Source organism: Hyperolius riggenbachi, chromosome 3, assembly GCF_040937935.1.
Source record: "Hyperolius riggenbachi isolate aHypRig1 chromosome 3, aHypRig1.pri, whole genome shotgun sequence".
In the NCBI taxonomy this organism is placed as follows: domain Eukaryota; kingdom Metazoa; phylum Chordata; class Amphibia; order Anura; family Hyperoliidae; genus Hyperolius; species Hyperolius riggenbachi.
In genome coordinates, this window is record NC_090648.1 from 30,477,440 (window position 1) to 30,497,602 (window position 20,163).

General features: G+C 48.0%; 1 protein-coding gene across 1 annotated transcript in view; it reads left to right on the forward strand.

Moving 5' to 3' along the window:
* Positions 1-677: 677 nt before the first annotated feature.
* Positions 678-20,163, forward strand: part of LOC137562515 (vitelline membrane outer layer protein 1-like) — a 34,294-nt gene continuing 14,808 nt past the window's right edge. Inside the window, exon 1 of the mRNA XM_068273917.1 lies at positions 678-1,007. Within this exon, the coding sequence (XP_068130018.1) occupies positions 846-1,007 (162 nt within the window). The 5' untranslated portion in view covers positions 678-845. The remainder of the gene's footprint in view (positions 1,008-20,163) is intronic.

Here is a 20,163-nt window from a genome sequence, read left to right on the forward strand (position 1 = left end):
CATGAAATCACAATACAGCATCATATTACAACACAACATTATCATCACATAGCATAATAACACAACAATATAGATATTTTTCAATTGCTACACAAAAGAAAAGCAAACAATAAAAACAACAACAAAAAAGACATTCCCTGCGTCTCCCACAATGCAGAACATTTTTAACGAGGGTTCCACTCTTCTTGTCAGCATTTTAATTTGTTTTATATTATGACGAACAAGTGGGAACACCTCAAAGTGGGTGGGAACACCTGAAACTCTACGTAGGTTAGTGAACAGTGCCAAGAACGATAGCTGGGATGTCTTTCTATAAAAGTGCCAAGAGCCTGGAGTTAGTCAGTAGTGGAGTCTCATCCCACCAGAGACCAGATGTATCTACAATATTAGAGAGGATTACCCTTTTATCCCTATCGGACAGACATAAGAGGGAATTAAATATACACAAGGTTGGATTTCTGTCCTGTATTGACTATGGTGGAGAAGTTCAGGACTCAGGAGACATAACCCCTTTAAATCTGAACTAATTGCACAACTATTGCATGAGCTTCATGTGATATCACCAGTGTGGGTTCTGTAAATATACTGTAAATATTTTGCAGACTTCATCAGATTTCGAGGATATTGACATGGATTTAGGACTGGACAGTGTTTGCCTTTGGCTTGGGGGTTTGGATGAACATTCGGGGCAGCTTTTTAATAATTAAAAGAATTTCTAAAAACTACAGATACCGTTACTCAGAAGTTTTGTCCATAGTCATTGGCTGGGTGAAGGTTGCATCAGTCATAACTGGTTTTATAGCCAGAAGCAAAAGATCTCTCCTCTCTACCTCTCTAGCAGGAAGATGTCTCTGATCGTCCCACTCTCCATCTTCTTTTCCCTCGCCTCAGTGGTGTTGGGGGTTGAAAACCAGATCATAAGTGTCCCCAATGGGGGTCAATGGGGAGAATGGGGGCCAGTGGAGTGGTGTCCCTGTGGTTATCGAGTAAGAGGGTTCTCTCTCAAGGTGAGCGTTCAGAGCTGGTAAGTAGGTTTTCCCGATGTTTGATCCAGGTTGACCTCTGAAGTTGGACTCCATTATTAATGTAACTCTAAAATTCTGAATTTAAGACCAAAATCCATGGTTGGAACTAAAAGCTCAACCAAAGCTCAGGTTTTGTGTGATTCTGAAGAGCTCAATGACCAAATATCTCTATATACCTTGAAGACTATGATGGTGCAATCACCACAATTACGTGCCAGGCCCCGCCCATTGCGTTCATTAAGTAGGAACATCATCCTGGATATTGCACTTTTCATAAGTATTTCTTACCAGTCACGCAAATTATGATTTATTTTCACTATGTAGCTTCAGATTTTTCCTGAAAAAAGAAGCCAGATGTTGCTTGAAAACTGCCCTCAATCCACAAGATGATGTAGTTTTTTTTTTTAAGTTAGCTGGCTCACAAATCCTTTTTGTTTTAGAAAATATGGTTTCTTTATATGTGGTTGTTCTAAGAATGTAATATGAAATATAAGTAGGCTAGATAGGTAGGTTTAAATAACCCTTAAAAGGGAACTGAAGTGGGAGTGATATGGTGGCTGCCAGGGCCGTGCAGAGGGTCCTTAAGTGGGGGGTGCTCAAATTTAAAAAGGGGCCTGGCAATGCCTTCCCCCGCATGCCCCCCCTCCTCGTTTCTGGCTGGGGGGGGGGGGGTATTGATTGTCATGCTGCTGAATGCAGATGATGGGTGCCATGTGGGTTCTGGGTGTAAGTACTGAGTGTCATGTGGGTTCTGGCTATGGTTGGGTATCGAGTGTCATGCGGGTGTTGATTGCAAGAACTTAGTGCCATGTAAGATCTGGGTGCATGTACTGGATGTCATGTGGGTGCTGGATGCAGGTACCGGGTGTGACATGGGTGCGAATACTTGGTGCCATGCCTGTACTGGGTGCTGGCTATGGGTGGGCTTTGGGCATGTCATGGGTTTTGAATGCAGGTACTTTGAGTGCGGTTACGAGTTAAGTGGATACTTGGTGCAGATAGTGGGTGCCATGTGGAAGCTGTGTGCAGGTGTGAGTATTGGGTGCAATTTTAGGCCTGGGTGCAGGTGTCATGTGAGTGTGAGTACTGGGTGCCAGCTATGAGGGGAAGGGGTGGCTGATGGGAAAAGTAGAGGTCAGTGTGGGTGCTGCAGGAAGGGGCAGGGCCATGCAGAGGATACTCAAGGGTGTGGTGCTCAAATTTGAAATCGATAAATCGTACTAAATTGTGTATGTAATACCCCCTCTCCATAAAGCATAAGGCAGTCTTATCCCCCTCCCCCCCCCCCCCCCCCACACACACACACCTTTATAGCAGTATCAGGCAGACTGTGTGTCTCCTTGCAACTCTTTTGGTGCTACCACCCTCAAATCAGCAGTGATAGGTGCCCACTGTTAGTGGGTTAGAGTGGGCACAGTAGAGCCCACAGTGGAGGCACAGACTCACCTTTCATTACTGGGACCTCTGCCCCTCTTGGTCAGCACCCAAGCCTCTTTTCAGGCAAAGAAGTGGTTACCAATATGCAGTGGTTGCTAAGCATTAGTAGACGCAAAACTGCAGTAAGTGCCAAGGTGCAGTGGGTGCCCAGATGCAGTGGATGGTAAGACGCAAAGGTTCACTTTGTGGTAAGTTGCAGTGGGTGCCGAGATGCCAAAGTAAAGTCTGTGTCAAGCTGCTGTGGGTACCAAGGTCCAGTTTGTATTGGGTGTTTAGTTGCAGTGGGTGCTATGCTGTATTGGGTGCTGAATGAGTAGCAGATGGTGATAAACAATAGTGGGTGCCATGTGAGTGCTAATTGGTCCTGGGAGCCATGTGAGTGTTGGACATGAGTGAGTAGGGAGTGCCATGCGTGGTCTGGATGTGTGCCATGGGAGAGTACTGTGTCTCATATGGGTTCGGACCAAGGATGGGTACTGGGTGCTATTTGGGTGCTGGCCATGGGCGGGTACTAGGTGCATATAATGACTTTGGAACCTGGTGACGTGTGAGTACTGTGCGATGTGGGTGTGGATTATGGGGGTATGTGGGTCTTAGGTGCAAATACTGAGTGCCAAGTGGGTACTAGGAGTGAGTACATGGTGACATATGGGTGATGGGTGCTGGCTAGTGGGATATTTGTTGTTATGTGGGTGCTAAAGGCAGATGCTGGGTGCCATGTGGGTTCTGGGTGCTGGCACAGGGTGTCATGTGGATTCTGGCAGTATGGGTGTGTATCAACCATCATGTAGGTGTTGATTGCAGGTACTCAGTCCCTTTTGAGTTCTGGGTGCAAGTACTGGATGTCATATGTGAGTGCTTGGTGTGGGTGCTGGGCACCAAGTGGAGGCTTAGTGCAACTGGAACTACTGCAGATGAAACATGTGGGTGTTGGGTGCAGGTACTGGGTATCACATAGGTGCAAATACTTGGTGCCATGCCTGCACTGGGTGCTAGCTCTGGGTGGGTGTTGTGTGTCACTTGGGTTCTGAGTGCAGGTACATCGGGTGCTAGTACTGGTTATGTGAGTGGGTGCCATGTGAAGGCTGTGTGCAGGTGTGAGTAGTGAGTGACATGTCAGAGCTGGGTGCAAGTACTGTGCCATGTAGGTGTGAGTACTGGGTGCCAGCTATAGGGTGAAGGGGTGCAGGTATTGGGTGTCATGTGGCTGTTTGATGCAAGTACTAAGTGCCATATTGAGGCCAGATGTGAGTATTGGGTGCAGGGTGCTTGGTACAAGTACTGGGTGCTTGATATAGTGGGGGTTACTGGTTGAGTGTAATGTGGGTGCTGAATATTGGTCGGATTGCTGTGGGTGCAGGGGGTGGGAGGTCACTATGGGTGCTGCTATGAATGGCATAGTTGCTGCTAAGGGAGGTAGAGGTCAGTGTGGGTGCTGGGGGAAGGGTAGGCCACTGTGGGTGCTGGGAGAAGTTAGTGTGGTTACTGGAGGAGGGAGTGGATGCTGGGTGTTGGGAGAAGCCACTGTGGACGCTGGCAATGGGAGAGGTCTCTGTAGGTGCTGCTTTTCGGATGGGAGGTCCCGGTGAGTGCTGCAGGGGACAGGAGGGTAGCCACTGGGGGAGGGAAAAATCACTGTGGGTGCTGGGGGAAGGATAGGTCAGTGTGGGTGCTGGGGTAGGCAGGATCACTGCTAGAGCTGGGGAGGGAGAGGTCACTGTGGGTGCTAGATGGAGGAAGAGGTCACTGTGGGTGCTAGGTGGAGGGAGAGGTCACTGTGGGTGCTGGGGGAGGGAGAGGTCACTGTGGGTGCTGGGTAAGAGAGAGGTCACTGTGGGTGCTAGGTGGAGGGAGAGGTCACTGTGGGTGCTAGGTGGAGGGAGAGGTCACTGTGGGTGCTGGGGGAGGGAGAGGTCACTGTGGGTACTGGGGGAGGGAGAGGTCAGTATGGGTCCTAGGTGGAGGGAGAGGTCACTGTGAGTGCTAGGGGAGGGAGTGGTCACTGGGTACAGGTGGAGGGAGAGGTCACTATGGGTGCTGGGGGAGGTAGAGGTCAGTATGGGACCTAGGTGGAGGGAGAGGTCAGTATGCCACACTAGTATTCCTGTCTGGGCCTCTTCACTTGAAAGTGCCCAAGTGGGGGCGGAGTTTCCTGCGGCCGGGGCGGGGCTTATTTTGCGTGGCGAGAGGGGCCTTTTTTTGATGATTTTAAAAAGGGGGGTGCCTGGGCACCCAGAGCACCCCCCTGTGCACGTGCCTGGTGGCTGCCATATTTATCTCCTTTTAAACAATACCAGTTGCCTGGCTGTCCTGTTGATCTATTTGGCTACAATAGTGCCTGAATCACACCAGAAACAAGCATACTTGTCAGATCTGACAATAATGTCAGAAACACCTTATCTGCTGCATGCTTGTTCAGGGTCTATGGCTAAAAGTATTAGAGGCAGAGGATCATCAGGATAGACAGGCAACTGGTATTGCTTAAAAGGAAATAAATATGGCAGCCTCCATATACCTCTCTCTTCAGTTCCCCTTTAAGTATTTGGTGGGGGATTAAAGAAAACCTGTACTGAGAAAAACGGCCCCTGGGGGGTACTCACCTCCGGATCCTATCGAGGCTTCCCCCGTTCTTCTGCGTCCCTCGGGGGTCCCGCTGTGCCCCTCCGAACGTTGGCGATATAAATATTAACCTTCCCGGCTCCAGCGCAGGCGCAGTAGCGGTGCTGCGCTCCGAAGTAGGCTGAAATACCCGATCTCAGTCGGGTCCGTTCTACTGCCCAGGCGCAAGTCTCCAACGCCTGCGCAGTAGAACGGACCCGACTGAGATCGAGTATTTCCGCCTACTTCGGAGCCGAAAACCGAAACAGCGCCCCCGCTGGAGCCTGGAAAGGTAAATATTGAACAGGCTGACGGATTTGTCTGGCCGGCTTTGAAGGGCTGCAGCGAGACCCCCGTGGGACAGAGGAGGACAGGGGAAGCCTCATTAGGATCCTGAGGCTTCCCTCTCCCGAGGTGAGTACCCCCCAGGAGAGGTTTTCCTAGTTACAGTGTCTCTTTAAATTTGGTCTGCTCTTCCAAAAACTTGAACATCTGCTTTGGGTGGACCGCAGCTTACAGAGAATCTGTAACCCCGATGCCAGAGGGATAATTACCTTGGGAGGGGGAAGCCACTGGATCCTAATGAGGCTTCCCCCAGTTTGTATGTTCTCCCCGTGTCTGTGTGGGTTTCCTCCGAGGCACTCCGGTTTCCTCCCACATCCCCAAAACATACAGATAAGTTAATTGGCTTCCACCTAAATTGGCCCTAGACTACGATACATACACTACACAATATATACATAGACATGTAACTATAGTAGGGATTAGATTGTGAGCCCCTCTGAGGGACAGTTAAGTGATAAGACAATATACTCTGTGCAGCGCTGCGGAATATGTCGGCACCATATAAATAATAATTATATTTTAAAAACGTGTAAACTGTGTGTGCTTTTCAGGGGGCAGGTTGCATTCACTTACCTCTGAGGTGCTGCTCTGTAGCCCCCTGCCTATGTGTCTCCTCTCGCTTAATGCTGCAGAAGCGCACGTCGTCAACAATATAGCGCAAACCCGGTGGTTGGCAATACATGCCGGGGATGTGCGGTGCATGCTGGGAGATGTAGTTCTTATTGACCAGAAGATGTAACCACATCAATGAACTACATCTCCCAGCATGCATTGTGTGCCCTCGGAATGAAGGAGATGCGCTGTATTATTGTGGGAATTTCAACCTGTGGCACCAAGCAAGAGAAGACACAGGCTCCCATATACTAGTGTAGACAAAGGGGTCTATGGAGCTGCCCCCATAGGAAAGTTATGTGCCCGCTGCACCCCAAAAGCCCACATTATTTACAAAGCTCCCTTAGGGCTCTTTCACACTAGAGGCTGCGGTAGAAAAGGCTGAAAGTCAGCCTTTTGCTTAACGCCAATACATCGCGTTTTCAAAGCGTTTTCAAAGCGTTCTACAGCTCATATGAAAACGTCCTTTTTTTTTTTTTTTCTATAAAAATAAGTGAACAAGTCAGCTGTAAAACGCTTTGAAAACACTTTGAAAACGCTGAAGTTGGCGTTTTCCATTGACTATCATTGAAACGCCAACAGCCAACTTCAGCTGTAAACAGCCCTGAAAAAGCTCCTGGGAGCGTTGAAACGCAACGCTCCGAAACGCCGAGTTAGATGTGAAAGGTAAAATGAAAGTCTATGGACTTTCATTTTAACTTAGAAAACGCCAACTTCAGCTGTGGCGTTAAAACGCCGAAAAAGTCCTCTGGTGTGAAAGGGCCCTGAGGGGGATAGCTCATCTATTATAATAGCTGCCCTGAGGAACACCCAGGTGCTCGGTATGCTTTCATGCTGGTGACTAGTGGGAGCAGGGCCAGATCATCCACAAGGAAACTGTAGGCAGCTGCCTAGGGCCTGGAGGGAGTCTAGGGGCCTGGTGGATGCTAGCCCTGAGCCCACACCAAATCTTGCTAAAAAAGCCAGGTGACCATCAGCACTGGGTAAAAAGTGTTATCTTGCCCAGGACCCTATTTCATCTTAATCCTTTTTTACTGAGTGGGAGATGTTAATAAACCCAAGGGAACCAGCACATTTGCACTTAATTTTTGTTTTCAATTGTCTTCTATTAGGTGGCACAAATTTGCAACCTTCAACTGTGCCATATCAGGTTTCTGAAAGGTTAGTGAGTTATGCTACGTACACACTTGCGAAAACTATCGTTTGCAAGAAACGATGGTTGCCCAACGAACAATATTGGAACAATTGGAATGCAACGATGGGATACAGCGACCATCATACACATTTTAACGATCGTTCTCGCAGAAAAGAACGATCAGAGGGAAATGTTGCGTACATATTTATATAAAATAAAAAAATCCCCACTAAAATGAAGTTACAATAGATAAAAATATATGATAGTCAACTTGAAAACAAAGTTTATTTGAAATTTGTAATGTAACAATCTTTACGGGTCGCGCTACACAGGAAGTACGGAAGCTGGGCAGAATCCAACGCAGGCACATTGGCCCTTGTAACGATCGTTCTCGGCAGATAACTGTACACACTATAGTTTTGTAACGATTGTCGCTCGATACGATCCGTCCAGTTGGATTTTCTCATCGTGCCAATACCGTTCGTTTGTCGTTGTACTTAATGGTCGTTTGGTAAAGTTCTTTCCCCGATTGTCGGCAGAACGATCGTTAAGCTGCTGTTTCAAACTACCATAGTCGCAAGTGTGTACATAACATTAGAGTCTGCTCTACCGCAGTTTCATTCACACACCTACAGCCAGTGATGGTCGTAATCAGCTAATTACAAATACGCAAAATTTCACTTACATTTTCGCATTTACGCTTATACGTAATTACGATTTTTTAATGTAATTGATTTCGTATAGTGATTCGTAATTTCGCCTAAAATTTTGTGTAATTTTCACGTAATTTTGTGCCGATTATGGCAATGAATAGCAAAGCCCCCATACATGGTAGCGACACCAACATTGCTACATGTCTTAGGGCCGGTTCACACTTGCGGTTCCCTGCCAAACGGACCGGATGACCTGACCGGATCCGGACCGGATCCGGATCGGAACCGTACGGTTCTGATCCGGATCCGATCCGGATCCAGTCAGTTTGCATCAGGTGTTCATCAGGATGCGATCCGGATCCGTTTGGCAAAAGATAGTAGAAAAGGAATAAAAATGTTGGGGTCAGGCGTGGCCTGGCTATGGCGGCAGCAAGAAGTGCCTTGTGAGAGCTCCGTGTGCCCAGCAGCCCTTAGCTGATTTATAAGCTACGACACAGCCTTCTACACCTTAACAACATGAGCCGTTCAAGCTCCAGAAGGAAGGGGACCAAGTCCAGAGAGGAAAGTGGGGAAATAGACTCGTATTTCCAGAAGTCCTCGCAGCGGAAGCACGGTAACACACCTAAGGCCTTAGACGCCATTTCTTCCCCGAGGCCCCAGACAGCCCGTTCGCAATCTCCTCCTAGAGCTCCCACCCCGGCCAGAGACTCTGACTCTTCTGACGAAGATCAAGAAGAGGATAATTTTGACCTAAGAGCCTTTCTCCGTCAGATCCCTACTAAATCAGACTTTGAATCCCTCGCTTCACGGATTGAAAACGCATATAAACAAGACATAGCGGAAGTCCGTGAGGAACTATCGGAGGTGGGGGATAGAGTATGTGAACTAGAGAAAGGACAAGCCAAGCTGGAGGATTCGGTTAACTCCCTGGTGAAAAGAGCGAACTCCCAGGATAAGCGCCTAGATGACCACTGGCTAAAAATGGACGACATGGAGAACAGAGGCCGTCGCAATAACATCAGAGTGCGAGGCCTCCCAGAAGCTACGGGTCAAGAGGATCTCATACCCTCACTTCAGGGGATCTTCCGCATGTTCATGGATAAGCCAGACGACTTCCAGATAGAGCTTGACAGGGCGCATAGGGCCTTCGGTCCGAAGCAGACGGACATCAACCGCCCGAGAGATGTCATATGTCGCATCCACAAATACGCTCTGAAGGATGACATCATGCGGGCAGCCAGAGATAAAAAGGAATTGGTGTTTGACGGGGCCACAATACATCTATACGCAGATCTTTCCCGCTTCACACTGCTGCTACGCAAAGCGACCAAGCCTTTACTAGACGCCCTGAGAGAAGCCGGCGCCACTTACTCCTGGGGATTCCCCTTCTCTCTCCTTATTAAAAGAGAGGGTCAGTCAGCCGTTTTTCTTAATCCATCCGACCTGCCAAAGATCTCTGACAAATTCGACCTACCCAACATCAAATTGCCAGACTGGCCGGGTTCGGAAAAACTACCACTAGTACAACAGAAAGAAAAATGGCAGAAGGTGCAGCCCAAGAGACGCCGCTCCAGGCCTCATGACGCACCTCAAAATGATTCCCCTTCGGAAGCAGAAGAAGGTCTGTAATTATAATGAGTAACTGAACATATTAATCGGTTGACTTTTTTGCGGGAACCAGTGTAAGCCTTTTTCTTAAGCTACTATTTCACAGAGTTATTTTTCCTTTTGCATTTTGCCTTTGCATCCCTGAACTGGGTAAGAGGGGTCATTCGTACTCCCTTACAGGATTTGCATTGACTGTACGGAAACCCATAGCAGTTGCTATCTCCTACATGGAACTGCGATTGACATATATGCAACAAACAGATCGGTTGGAGCCCTGGTTTCTTTTAGTTGCACGGATTGAACATAGCTTTGAAACAGCTTCATATCCTTAACTGATCTATATGTCATTTCCTTAAAATGAGCTTACTACATAGCTAGCTGAACTCCTATAAGTCACATCATAACTGCATTTATGTATACAGGTGATATCATGCAATGTCTTATAACAGCTATAGGTTTTTCATCTAGGTATAGTTCTACGAGATTTAACAGGTTATAATAATGTTCACACTGGCTCTTGCTTAAAGTCGTACATGTTTCGTTTAAATTGTTATGCGTAAGTTGGGGGCTGCGGGCTCATTTGGGGCCTCCGCCGCGTGGCTTTTCACTACCCCCAAGTGATGTTAGGGCAAACTTTGCCCTGGCCTCAAATTACCGATCCTGCTGCAATGTTACTTTCCCCATTAGGGAACAGCAGAATCGTAGGTGCCTTTGTCACCATTGTACTTCTCTACCTAGACACACCCTTGTACCTAGTACTGTTTTCCTGTGTTTTCCTATTCTTTCCTTTTTCTCTCCCCAGCTGGTCCGCAACCTTCCTGCAGGTGTGGTATAATGGGTGGTTCTCTCCAAGATGAAAGGTGATCACTTTAAATTAATTTCATTGAACGTAAATGGCCTTAATGTGCCTCAGAAGCGCTCACAGTTATTATATGGTTTCCATAAAGAAAAAGCTAAAATCCTGCTACTACAGGAGACGCATTTTAAACAGGGACAAGTACCCACCCTGTGTAAATCACTATACTACCCTCAATGGTTCCTAAGTACTCCTGGAGCTCAGAAAACAAAAGGTGTAGCCATAGCTTTCCACAAATCATGCAATGCTCAGGTCCTGGAGAGTGTGTCTGACCCTGATGGAAGATTTGTATTTGTTAAAACCCTCATAGAGGGTAAACTGTTCACTTTGGCGAGTATATACCTACCCAACACTTCACAAATAGCTACATTCGCAAAAATCCTACAACAATTAGACAAATTTAGAGAGGGATATGTGATACTGGGGGGAGATCTAAATTTCACTCTAGACCCTTTGATTGATAGCACCGGGAAAAAATCCCCAATATCATACAAGGCCTTAAAGTTTATCAAGAAAAAACTAGCTTCACTACAGCTAATGGATATATGGAGAACACTCCATCCGTCTGCTAAAGACTATACTCATTTCTCCCACCCCCATGGTACATACAGTAGGTTGGATGTTATCCTAGTATCACATGCCTTGCTCTCCTGGAAGCATACAGCGACCATAGGGGTTCAATCGTGATCAGACCACTCTCCGGTGATACTTGATTTTGGAGGTAAAATAGGCTTACAGAATCAGTTTTCATGGCGCATGAATACCTCTCTTCTGCAGGACACTGCCTGTGCTGAACGCTATAAACAAGTACTAACAGATTATATCACAGACAATTGCAAAGAAACCGAAGAAACTACCCCTTTTAGCAGGTGGGAAGCGCACAAGTGCGTTATAAGGGGAACCATGATTCAAATGGGAGCCAGATACAAAAAAGAAAGAGCCACACAAATTAAAAAAACTTGGGAGGAATTAAGACTCCTGGAGCAACAGCACAAGCAGTGTCTAGCGGAACAGACTCTTAATGAACTCACTTTAAAACGCAAAGAACTACTACAATTGTTTGAACACAAAAGAGTAGACAACTTCCTAAGATTTAAGGCTCGTTTATATGAATATGACAACAAGTGCAGTCGTATGGTAGCCAGATCTTTGAGGGCCAAACAGCAATCATCTCATATTGCAGCCGTAAAAACAAAAACAAATGGCAAAGCAATTATAACGGAAGATATTCTTAAAGTGTTCCATGAATACTATACAACACTATATAACTTAAAAAGCACCTACTCCGACAAATCCCCGACCGCACTTGATGAGTTAATTGATGCTTTCCTACATAAACATCCTGTACCTTCCATAACCCAAGAACAGTTAGAGGAATTGAATTGCCCATTTTCAGAAGACGAATTTTTATCCACAGTGTGTTCCCTTCCCAATGGCAAGTCACCGGGTCCAGACGGCTTTAGCATAGAGTATTACAAGAAATTTAGATCCCAGTTAGCTCCGCTGTTTGTTTCAGCCTTCAATAGTCTTACCATATCTAACCCACCCCCCTGCCACGCCCTACAAACCCATATAATAGTCATCCCCAAGCCAGCAAAAGACCCCCTACTATGCTCAAACTACCGCCCCATATCACTTATTAATGTAGATTTAAAGATTATGTCCAAAATCCTAGCAAATAGACTTCAACAGGTAATCCCCCTTTTAATTAATACCGACCAGGTTGGCTTTGTCCCAAAGAGAGAGCCCTCTGACAACACGTATAAAACTTTACTACTAATGCACCAAGCCCAGTTATCTAATACCCCTGCAATGTTACTTTCTGTCGACGCTGAGAAAGCTTTCGACAGGGTGTCATGGAGATTTCTTCAAAGGGTATTGGTCAACAGTGGCATCCCTTCAGAGTCAAACTTTTTTCAGAAAATTTTCTCCTTCTATCAATCCCCAACTGCAAGAATTAAAATTAATGGATGTTTATCACCGGTGATTTCCATTGGGAATGGAACACGTCAAGGTTGCCCCCTGTCGCCCCTTCTCTACATACTATATATGGAACAATTGGCTATAAACATCAGACATAATCTTGATATTACAGGGATAGCCATTCACGGTAAGGAACACAAAATGGCGATCTACGCTGATGACTTATTATATATAACTAAACCAATGATCTCACTCCCAAACTTTCTTAAGACAGTGGAGGAGTTTAGTTTACTTAGTAACTACAAAATAAATTCTAAGAAATCTGAGATATTAAACATATCAATCCCCCCTAGGGAGGTGCAGGTAATCCAAAGCTCATTTCCATTCAAATGGCAACAGACATCCATCACTTATCTGGGCATAAAACTATGCACCAACTTAAGATTATTATACGAATTGAACTACCTACCCTTGTTGGAGGCCTTCGAGAAGGACCTAAAATCATGGTCACAGTTGTCTCATTCTTGGGTGGGTAGGATTAACATCCTTAAAATGAACTTGATGCCCAGGCTGTTGTATGTGCTACAAACAATACCTATCCTTATAAAAGAGTCCTTTTGGAGAAAACTATCTCAGCTAATGAGCAAATATGTCTGGAAATCCAAAAGACCCAGATTAGCCCTAAAAGTCTTACAAAAATCCAAAGCTAACGGTGGCTTAGCCCTACCTCATCCTAAAACATACTATTTCGCAGTACATCTCAATAGAGTAATGGACTGGACACATGACCACCGCCAGGCCCAATGGGTTTCCTTAGAAAAACAGATAGCAGGACACAACTTGGGGGCCAGTATTTGGATTTACCCAAAACATAGACTAGGCCTTCTTCCCAAACCAGCCATACTTACCTCTACATCCCTGAAAATATGGGACAGGCTTATATCACAGCACCGCATATCCTCATATGTAGGCCCCGAAATGCCCATTTGGAGCAATCCACTTTTTCCACCTGGGGTCAACCCATCCTTTACTCTGCGTAAGCTTCTGAAAGAAGATCTTAAAGTAAAGCACCTATGGAAAGACAATAAGCCTTTACCACTATCCTCACTAATAGAAGAAAACAAAATTTCACCCCTAGTAAAATTTGAGTACATACAACTATCGCATTTCCTATACTCAACGGTTGATACTTCCTTAACCTGCAGAGAAAATACAGATGTGGAGCATTTGTGTTTTGTCTCACCCCCAACAGAACACAAGATCTCAGCACTATATGATACTCTACTGTTACACACCTGTGACAGTAAACCAAAATTTATTACAGAATGGGAGCAATCTCTAAACATAAACCTATCAGATAAAGAGTGGTCAAAATGCTTTCTATTCAGCAATAAATGTTCTTTGGCGGTCAGGGCTCAAGAAAATGCATACAAGATATTATCACAATGGTATAGAACTCCGTCGAGACTACACAAATTTAACAAAGATATACCAGCCACATGTTGGCGTTGCGATAGTGAGGTGGGAGATATGATACATATCTGGCACAGCTGTGCTCGTATACAACCCTTCTGGGAAAAAATTTGTAAGATAACTGAATCTATTAGTAATATTAAGATACCCAATGACCCGACAACCTTGTTGCTGTTAAAGATATCATGCCCTATAAAATCGTATAAAAAATCTTTGATTCGTCATATCCTCACTGCCGCAAGGCTGACAATACCCAAATTCTGGAGAACCACCCATGCCCCTACACTCAGCGACTGGCTAATGGAACTTAATTCCCTCAAGCATTTAGAACAAATAATACACTTAGCCACAAACAGAGAAGCAAAATTCAGGGATACCTGGAGACGGTGGGAATTTTTTGTAGAATCTGAAGAAGGAAAAGCCCTGTTAACATAAAACATTTATATATAGAGCAGAGTTGATCATAACTATTACTCTCAAATCACCCACAATACAGAATTATAGTGTAATAACACTTGTTTTTTATGGTCGGACCGGCTGGGGAGTAGGGGAGTCGTGTGGGGAATGTGGCACCTCCGCGTGCTTCCCTCCTTAACCCTTTCCTTTTTCTTTCTCTTTTTTCTCTCTTTTCTTCTTCTCTCTCCTAAATACCTCTTTCTCCTTATAGATAAGAAAATTGAGGGGAGGTGTGGGGTGAACAGGGGGACCTCGAATATCCAGGAATCCATTAATGGGTTATAAATATGTAATATGGTATAGTTAGGTTAAAATCTGTAAGCCAATCTGATTATAGACCTGTTGTAAACCAACTGTATGTTATCCCTTATGCAATACCATATGTACTTACGCTTTTTCTCTCTGTCACTGTACACCTCACTTTTCAATAAAAAGTAAAATTTAAAAAAAAAAAAAAATGTTGGGGTCTGGGAGGTCAGCAGAAGGTGGACCTGTGGAATCAGGCCCTCCGCTGTTTAGCACTCACCTCCACCTCCGTCATACTGCCAACATCTCCAGCACGTTTAAAATCACTGCTGCTCCACTCCAAAATGCTTGCCCATGTGTCCCCATCCAAAATCGCCGCTTCAATACTAGAGTTGGGCCGAACGGTTCGCCGGCGAACGTGGTTCGCGCGAACTTAGGTGGTTCGCGTGCGGGTACCGCACGCGAACCTTTTGCGGAAGAAGTTCGGTTCGCCCCATAATGCACCTGAGGGTCAACTTTGACCCTCTACATCACAGTCAGCAGGCCCAGTGTAGCCAATTAGGCTACACTAGCCCCTGGAGCCCCACCCCCCCTTATATAAGGCAGGCAGCGGCGGCCATTACGGCCACTCGTGTGCCTGCATTAGTGAGAGTAGGGCGAGCTGCTGCAGTCTCTCATATAGGGAAAGATTAGTTAGGCTTAACTTCTTCCTGGCTGCATACCTGTTCTGTTCAGTGAGCCCTCAGCCCACTGCATACCTGTTCAGTGATCCTGCCACTGCATACCTGTTCAGTGATCCTGCCACAGCATACCTGTTCTGTTCAGTGAGCCCTCAGCCCACTGCATACCTGTACTGTGATCCTGCCACTGCATACCTGTTCAGTGATCCTGCCACAGCATACCTGTTCTGTTCAGTGAGCCCTCAGCCCACTGCATACCTGTTCAGTGATCCTGCCACTGCATACCTGTTCAGTGATCCTGCCACAGCATACCTGTTCTGTTCAGTGAGCCCTCAGCCCACTGCATACCTGTTCAGTGATCCTGCCACTGCATACCTGTTCAGTGATCCTGCCACAGCATACCTGTTCTGTTCAGTGAGCCCTCAGCCCACTGCATACCTGTTCAGTGATCCTGCCACTGCATACCTGTTCAGTGATCCTGCCACAGCATACCTGTTCTGTTCAGTGAGCCCTCAGCCCACTGCATACCTGTACTGTGATCCTGCCACTGCATACCTGTTCAGTGATCCTGCCACAGCATACCTGTTCTGTTCAGTGAGCCCTCAGCCCACTGCATACCTGTTCAGTGATCCTGCCACTGCATACCTGTTCAGTGATCCTGCCACAGCATACCTGTTCTGTTCAGTGAGCCCTCAGCCCACTGCATACCTGTACTGTGATCCTGCCACTGCATACCTGTTCAGTGATCCTGCCACAGCATACCTGTTCTGTTCAGTGAGCCCTCAGCCCACTGCATACCTGTTCAGTGATCCTGCCACTGTATACCTGTTCTGTGAACCCGCCACTGTATACCTGTTCTGTTCAGTGGACCCGCCACTGTATACCTGTTCTGTGAACCCGCCACTGTATACCTGTTCTGTTCAGTGGACCCGCCACTGTATACCTGTTCTGTGAACCCGCCACTGTATACCTGTTCTGTTCAGTGGACCCGCCACTGTATACCTGTTCTGTGAACCCGCCAGGGCCGCCACTGTATACCTGTTCTGTTCAGTGGACCCGCCACTGTATACCTGTTCTGTGAACCCGCCACTGTATACCTGTTCTGTTCAGTGGACCCGCCACTGTATACCTGTTCTGTGAACCCGCCACTGTATACCTGTTCTGTTCAGTGGACCCGCCACTGTATACCTGTTCTGTGAACCCGCCAGGGCCGCCACTGTATACCTGTTCTGTTCAGTGGACCCGCCACTGTATACCTGTTCTGTTCAGTGGACCTGCCACTGTATACCTGTTTAGTGAACACGCCACTGCATACCTGTTCAGTTCAGTGAACCTGCCACTGCATACCTGTTCTGTGAACCCGCCACTGTATACCTGTTCTGTTCAGTGGACCCGCCACTGTATACCTGTTCTGTGAACCCGCCACTGTATACCTGTTCTGTTCAGTGGACCCGCCACTGTATACCTGTTCTGTGAACCCGCCAGGGCCGCCACTGTATACCTGTTCTGTTCAGTGGACCCGCCACTGTATACCTGTTCTGTGAACCCGCCACTGTATACCTGTTCTGTTCAGTGGACCCGCCACTGTATACCTGTTCTGTGAACCCGCCAGGGCCGCCACTGTATACCTGTTCTGTTCAGTGGACCCGCCACTGTATACCTGTTTAGTGAACACGCCACTGCATACCTGTTGTGTTCAGTGAACCCGCCACTGTATACCTGTACTGTTCAGTGAACCCACCGCATCAGTGCGCATACCTGTGCAGTTAAGTGAACCCACCTACCTACGTGAGTGCACGCAGTGTGATATACCACTCCGTGCATACCCGATATGGACAAAACAGGTAGAGGAAGAGGAAGAGGTAGTGGCAGAGGCAGAGGAAGGCCACCCGGCAGGTCTGCGCGAGGTCGTGTAAATGTAATTTCGTGTGGACCTGGCCCACAGTACAGTGCTCGGAAGAAGGCACGTCCCATCACCTCCCAAGATTGTCAGGACGTGGTTGAGTATTTAGCGACACAGAACACCTCATCTTGCTCAGCCACCAGCGCTACTACTAGCACCACTTCCGCTGCATTTGACACTTCGCAAGAATTATTTAGTGGTGGTGAAATCACTGATGCACAGCCATTGTTACAGCCAGATGAATTTTCACCAGCTCATATGTCTGCGTTACGCGACAACACTATGGATGTAACGTGTAAGGAGGATGAAGGACCTACACATTTTGATTTTTCTGAGGCAAGCGAAGCTGGGCAGGATGATTACGATGATGACGATGATAGGGATCCTCTGTATGTTCCCAATAGAGGAGATGAAGAGGGGGACAGTTCAGAGGGGGAGTCAGAGAGTAGTAGGAGGAGAGAAGTTGCTGAAAGAAGCTGGGGCAGCTCTTCGTCAGAAACAGCTGGTGGCAGAGTCCGGCACCATGTATCGCCACCTATGTACAGCCAGCCAACTTGCCCTTCAGCATCAGCTGCTGAGGTCCCCATAGTGCCCACATCCCAGGGTGGCTCAGCGGTGTGGAAATTTTTCAATGTGTGTGCCTCAGATCGGACCAAAGCCATCTGTTCGCTCTGCCAAAAAAAATTGAGCCGTGGAAAGGCCAACACTCACGTAGGGACAAGTGCCTTACGAAGGCACCTGGAGAAAAGGCACAAACAGCAATGGGATGGCCACCTGAGCAAAAGCAGCAGCAGCACACAAAATAAAAGTCACCCTCCTTCTCCTCTTCCTCCTTCAGGTGCATCATCTGCTTATGCCGCTTTCTCCCTTGCACCTTCACAGGCACCCTCCTCCACTCCGCCTCTGCCCTTGAGCGGTTCCTGCTCCTCTGCCCACAGCAGCAGTCAGGTGTCCGTGAAGGAAATGTTTGAGCGGAAGAAGCCACTTTTGGCCAGTCACCCCCTTGCCCGGCGTCTGACAGCTGGCGTGGCGGAACTGTTAGCTCGCCAGCTGTTACCATACCGGCTGGTGGACTCTGAGGCCTTCCGTAAATTTGTGGCCATCGGAACACCGCAGTGGAAGATGCCAGGCCGCACTTATTTTTCCAGAAAGGCCATACCCCAACTGCACCGTGAAGTTGAGAGGCAAGTGGTGTCATCTCTTGCGAAGAGCGTTGGGTCAAGGGTACACCTGACCACGGATGCCTGGTCTGCCAAGCACGGGCAGGGCCGCTACATTACCTACACAGCCCATTGGGTGAACCTGGTGGTGAACGATGGCAAGCAGAAAGCGGCGGACCAAATTGTGACACCTCCACGGCTTGCAGGCAGGCCTCCTGCCACCTCCTCTCCTCCTGCTACATGCTCTTCGCTGTCCTCCTCCTCCTCCTTGGCTGAGTGGCAGTTCTCCTCTCCAGCTACACAGCCCCAGCTCCGCAGGGCCTATGCTGCATGCCAGGTACGACGGTGTCACGCCATCTTAGACATGGCTTGTCTCAAAGCGGAGAGTCACACTGGAGCAGCTCTCCTGGCTGCTCTTAAGAAACAGGTGGATGAGTGACTGACCCCGCACCACCTGGAGATAGGCAACGTGGTGTGCGACAACGGCAGCAATCTGCTTGCCGCTTTGCATATGGGGAAGCTGACACACATACCCTGCATGGCACATGTCATGAATCTAGTGGTTCAAAGATTTGTGGCAAAGTACCCTGGCTTAGCGGATGTCCTGAAGCAGGCCAGGAAGTTCTGTGGGCATTTGAGGCGCTCTTACACAGCCATGGCACGATTTGCAGAAATTCAGCGTAAAAACAACATGCCGGTGAGACGCCTCATTTGCGATAGCCCCACTCGCTGGAACTCGACCCTCCTCATGTTCTCCCGCCTGCTAGAACAGAAGAAAGTCGTCACCCAGTACCTCTACAACTGGAGTAGAACGAAACAGTCTGGGAAGATGGGGATGTTCTGGCCCGACAACTGGACAATGATAAAAAATGCATGCAGGCTCATGCGGCCGTTTGAGGAGGTGACCAACCTGGTGAGCCGCAGTGAGGGCACCATCAGCGACTTAATTCCCTACGCGTACTTCTTGGAGCGTGCTGTGCGTAGAGTGGCGGATGAAGCTGCGAATGAGCGTGACCAGGAACCGTTACGGCAGGAACAGGCATGGGACCAATTTTCATCAGACCCAGCTGTTTCCTCAACACCTGCGGCAGCACAGAGGGGGGAGGAGGAGGAAGAAGAGAGGTCATGTGCAGAAGATGAGTCAGACTCAGAGGATGATGAGCAAGGTGTTTCTTTGGGGGAGGAGGAGGAAGAGGAGGAGGGGACAGCGGCAGGAGAACAACCGCAGCAGGCGTCGCAGGGGGCTTGTGCTGCGCAACCTTCCCGTGGTATTGTTCGCGGCTGGGGGGAGGAGGTTGACTTACCTGACGTCACTGAGGAAGAGCAAGAGGAGATGGAGGGTACTGGATCCGACTTTGTGCAGATGTCGTCTTTTATGCTGTCCTGCCTGTTGAGGGACCCCCGTATAAAAAACCTCAAGGGGAATGAGCTGTACTGGGTGGCCACACTACTAGACCCTCGGTACAGGCACAAAGTGGCGGACCTGTTACCAACTCACCGGAAGGTGGAAAGGATGCAGCACATGCAGAACCAGCTGTCAACTATGCTTTACAATGCCTTTAAGGGTGATGTGACGGCACAACGCCAGCAAGGTACCACTGCCACTAATCCTCCTCCCGTGTCCACGCAGTCAAAGACAGGACGCTCCAGCGATCTCATGGTGATGTCGGACATGCGGACGTTCTTTAGTCCAACGCCTCGCCATAGCCCTTCCGGATCCACCCTCCACCAACGCCTGGAACGGCAGGTAGCCGACTACCTGGCCTTAAGTGTGGATGTAGACACTGCTGTGAACAGCGATGAGGAACCCTTGAACTACTGGGTGTGCAGGCTTGACCTGTGGCCAGAGCTGTCCCAATTTGCCATCCAACTTCTCTCCTGCCCTGCCGCAAGCGTCCTCTCAGAAAGGACCTTCAGCGCAGCTGGAGGCATTGTCACAGAGAAGAGAAGTCGCCTAAGTCACAAAAGTGTTAAGTACCTCACCTTTATCAAAATGAATGAGGCATGGATCCCGGAGGGCTGCTGCCCGCCCCAAGACTAAGTCAGTCCCCGC